We start from the raw sequence: 3,652 nt of genomic DNA, 5'->3' as shown, positions 1-3,652 counted from the left end.
GTGTAATTGGTGAAATTACAGTAAAGTACTTAAGCTTCGCAACAATTAGATTTAACATTTTTGGCGCATCAGCGTGGGGTATAGAGTTTCGCATTTTATATATTGCGAAGTGATAGTGTAACTAGTGAAACCACGATGGATAAGTTAATTGCATTACGGAAACCCATTCGTACATTGTATACAAAGACTATCATTAGTGCAAAAGAAGAATTGAAGCAGAGTGATCCGAATGAAGAAAAAGTAAGAGTGTATATTACGAAGTTAAATAGGCTGAGTACAGAACTTGCTGATTACGATACAAAGATTCTAGAGCAGTTGGCAGAAGAAGTAGAAGCAATTGACGTAAGTGTATATGAAAGTGAATATAACAGCATAGAAGAATATAAGTCAATGTGGGACGAAGTGCAAGGTTATATGAGCAGCTCATTAAGTCACACTACGAGAAAAAAAGTGAAGGCATTTATTCCGAAGTTGGGCGTCCGCTTTCGCCACGTTTTTTTTTTTCGCTGTTATCTCCTTTCCACACTTTCTGCAATTTGTTATTAGGTTCATTAATCCGTGCTCTTCACACACTTTTAAAACTTTTTGCTCGTTATCAACGTATTGATTCACAAATGTTAAAACTGTTAGTTCATTGCCCTTGTACATTCGCCATGTTGATAACATAAATGCTCGTTTCTTTCTCACAATGCAACTGTTCGGTTACCTTGCGCCAAGTAGTTCACTCCGCTCGCCGTATAGTACCATGTTTATAATCGCGTATAACAAATAAACAGATTTTTCGACACTCTTATATATTATCAAGCACACAAACGATCAAATTATCCATATCTTTTCTGTAATAAATTTTAAAATTTTTGCTGGAAACGGACGCCCAACTTTGGAACTTAACCCAAAGTGAACAAGGCAGCAGTAATAGTTCAACTGGTTGTGTTAATTCATGCAAAAAACTGAAACTACCCAAATTAGAGCTTAATAAATTTGGAGGACAGATTAGCGAATGGCTAGGTTTCTGGGGACAGTTTAAGAGAATACACGAAGACAAGGACATTGACAAAGAGGATAAATTTCAATACCTACTGCAATCCGTTGTACAAGGTACCAGAGTCTGGGAAGTAGTAAACAGTTATCCTCCTACAGCACAAAATTACGACAAGGTCATTCAGAGTTTGCAAAACAGGTTCGGTCGTGAGGAATTGTTAATTGAATACTATGTCAGAGAATTGTTAGGGATTTTGATACAGAATGTTTCAAACCAATCCAACAAGCTATCGCTTCCTCGTTTGTATGATAAATTAGAATCACAGTTGAGAGCATTAGAATCGATTGGTATGGATAGTGATAAGTTCGCAGCAGTACTGTTTCCCTTAGTTGAATCATGTCTTCCCGAAGAATTCTTACGAGTATGGTTAAGGTACTCAGGAACTGATACAAGGAGCACTGAAAATGAATCAGTTGTAACGTACAGTGATAAAATGAATCAGTTGTTGAAATTTTTGAAAAATGAAGCGGAAGGAGAGGAAAGAATCGTTCTAGCACGAACAGGCTTCAAGGTATCAAGTAGTAAAACAAGTTACGGAAAGAAGGAAATGAGAATTGAAAACAAAATCCCCACAGCTAGTAATTTGTTGTCAAGTCATAAATTGGATACAGAAGCAGGTAAGAAGTGCTTATTTTGTGAAGACTCACATCGTGAACAGAACTGTTCCAAGGCCCGTGACATGTCACTGGACGAGAAAAAGAAAGTTCTTTTGCACAATAAATGTTGTTTTTTGTGTTTTCAGCCGTATCATCAAACAAAGTCTTGTAAAGTGAAGGTCAACTGTTTTAAGTGTAAACGAAATCATTTTTCTGTGATGTGTCCAGTGAGTGTGGAAAGAAAAGTTAAAAGTACCGGTGATTGTAAAGAATCGAAAACGTGTACGCTTACAAACCAAAATCACTGTGATTAATATTTGTTACAAACTGTGAAAGTAAAACTGAATGTGAACGGACAAATGCGTGAAGTAAGAGCTTTAATAGATAATGGCTCTCAGCGCTCTTACATTCTGAAACGGGTCGCAAGAGAACTGAATCTTAAAACCCAAAGAAAAGAAACCGTGAAACATATGTTGTTTGGCGGAGTTGAAACAAATAAGGAACAGCACAATTGTTATACGATCACTGTCTACGACATGCAAGAAAAGTTTTCATCTGAGTTAGAAGTGTTGGAAAGATCTGTTATTTGTGTTCAAATACCAAGTTTGAAGCCAGGACCGTGGGTTGCAGAAATGAAAAGAAACCAAATTTGGATGTCAGATTTCGGAGGTCATGACACAGAAATAGAATTATTGATCGGTGCAGATGTAGCTGGTCAACTTATGACAAATAAAGTGCATAAGTTAAAATGTGGATTAGTTGCTGTTCGAACGTTGTTAGGCTGGGTTATGATGGGAAAGGTCCCGATAAACAAACAAGATAGCTGTCATGAAGTTTCAACATTAAATGTTATTTCACTACTGACACAGAATGCAAAGATATCAGATTTGTGGAAGTTAGACACATTAGGAATTTTGGACCCAACAGAAACGAAATCCAGAAAAGAATCGGATGAAGCGGCTTTGAATCATTTTAAAGAAACTGTACGAGTTAATGAGGAGGGACGGTACGAAGTCAGTCTTCCATGGAAAGTATGTCACCCAGAACTACCTGACAACCGAATACAAGCAGAAAAAAGATGTCTTTTGGTTAAAGAAAAATTAATTGTAAATGGAAAGTATGAAGAATATGAGTCCGTGTTCAATGAATGGTTGCGAGATGGAATAATCGAAGAAGTCCCACCAGATGAGGTTACAGATTCAGGATATTATCTCCCGCATAGAGCTGTTTTCAAAGAAAGATCAACGACTAAAATTAGACCAGTTTTCGACGCTTCGTGTAAAGTACGAAATTCACCTTCGTTGAATGATTGTTTAGAGAAAAGTCCCAATCTTGTGGAGTTGATTACTGACATTTTACTGAGATTTCGAGAGCATAAAATAGGGGTAATATCTGATATTAAAAAAGCATTTCTACAGATTGTAACTCTCCAACAAAAAGTAAATAAATAAATAAATAAAAATAATAAATAAATCTTGGCTGAAAAAAATTATTTTGTATCTACCCAGAAATAAATAAATAAAAGAAAATGTAATTACGCATCTGACTTATGTATTGTATGACGTTCGCCTTCCCTTGATTGAAGTGTGCCCAAATGCATTGCAAGTTTAACCAGTCACAGACCTGTTTGGGCCCCCACAGAAGTGCGCCTGGCAACCCACAAAACATTCGTGCACTCCACTATCATGTGAGAACGCTGAACTCAAACGGGGTAATGTGTGAAATATTTCTTTGATTCTACGCAACGACCGAAAGAAAGAAAAAAAAATAAAAATAAATTTTGAAAAGGTTGTTATGTCTACTTTTGGGTTCCCCTCAAACGCTATCTGTACCGTTTCACTTTCAGTTGATCTTTCACTATAATTATTACAGACCGTTGTTACTGAATCTACCCTTGTACCATTTGAACGTACCTAAAATTCCCTAAACTACTGGGTTTCTCTGTATTTATTCGAAATGAAAATATTAAGTTTCATATTTTATCCATTTAATGGGTATCTCAAGAAAATTTTAA

General features: G+C 36.3%; 1 protein-coding gene across 1 annotated transcript; it reads left to right on the top strand.

Annotated features, from left to right (window-relative positions):
* The first annotated feature begins 1,997 nt into the window (after positions 1 to 1,997).
* LOC145667679 (uncharacterized) lies at positions 1,998 to 3,089 on the top strand. Its single transcript, XM_081735138.1, has one exon. It carries the CDS (start codon positions 1,998 to 2,000, stop codon positions 3,087 to 3,089), a length of 1,092 nt encoding a protein of 363 aa, XP_081591264.1.
* The last annotated feature ends 563 nt before the right edge of the window (positions 3,090 to 3,652 follow it).

Source organism: Thermobia domestica, chromosome 13 (assembly GCF_964235325.1).
Source record: "Thermobia domestica chromosome 13, izTheDome1.hap1.1, whole genome shotgun sequence".
Lineage (NCBI taxonomy): Eukaryota > Metazoa > Arthropoda > Insecta > Zygentoma > Lepismatidae > Thermobia > Thermobia domestica.
Note: the sequence above shows the minus strand (reverse complement) of the source record. Positions and strands in the feature narration are given on the sequence as shown.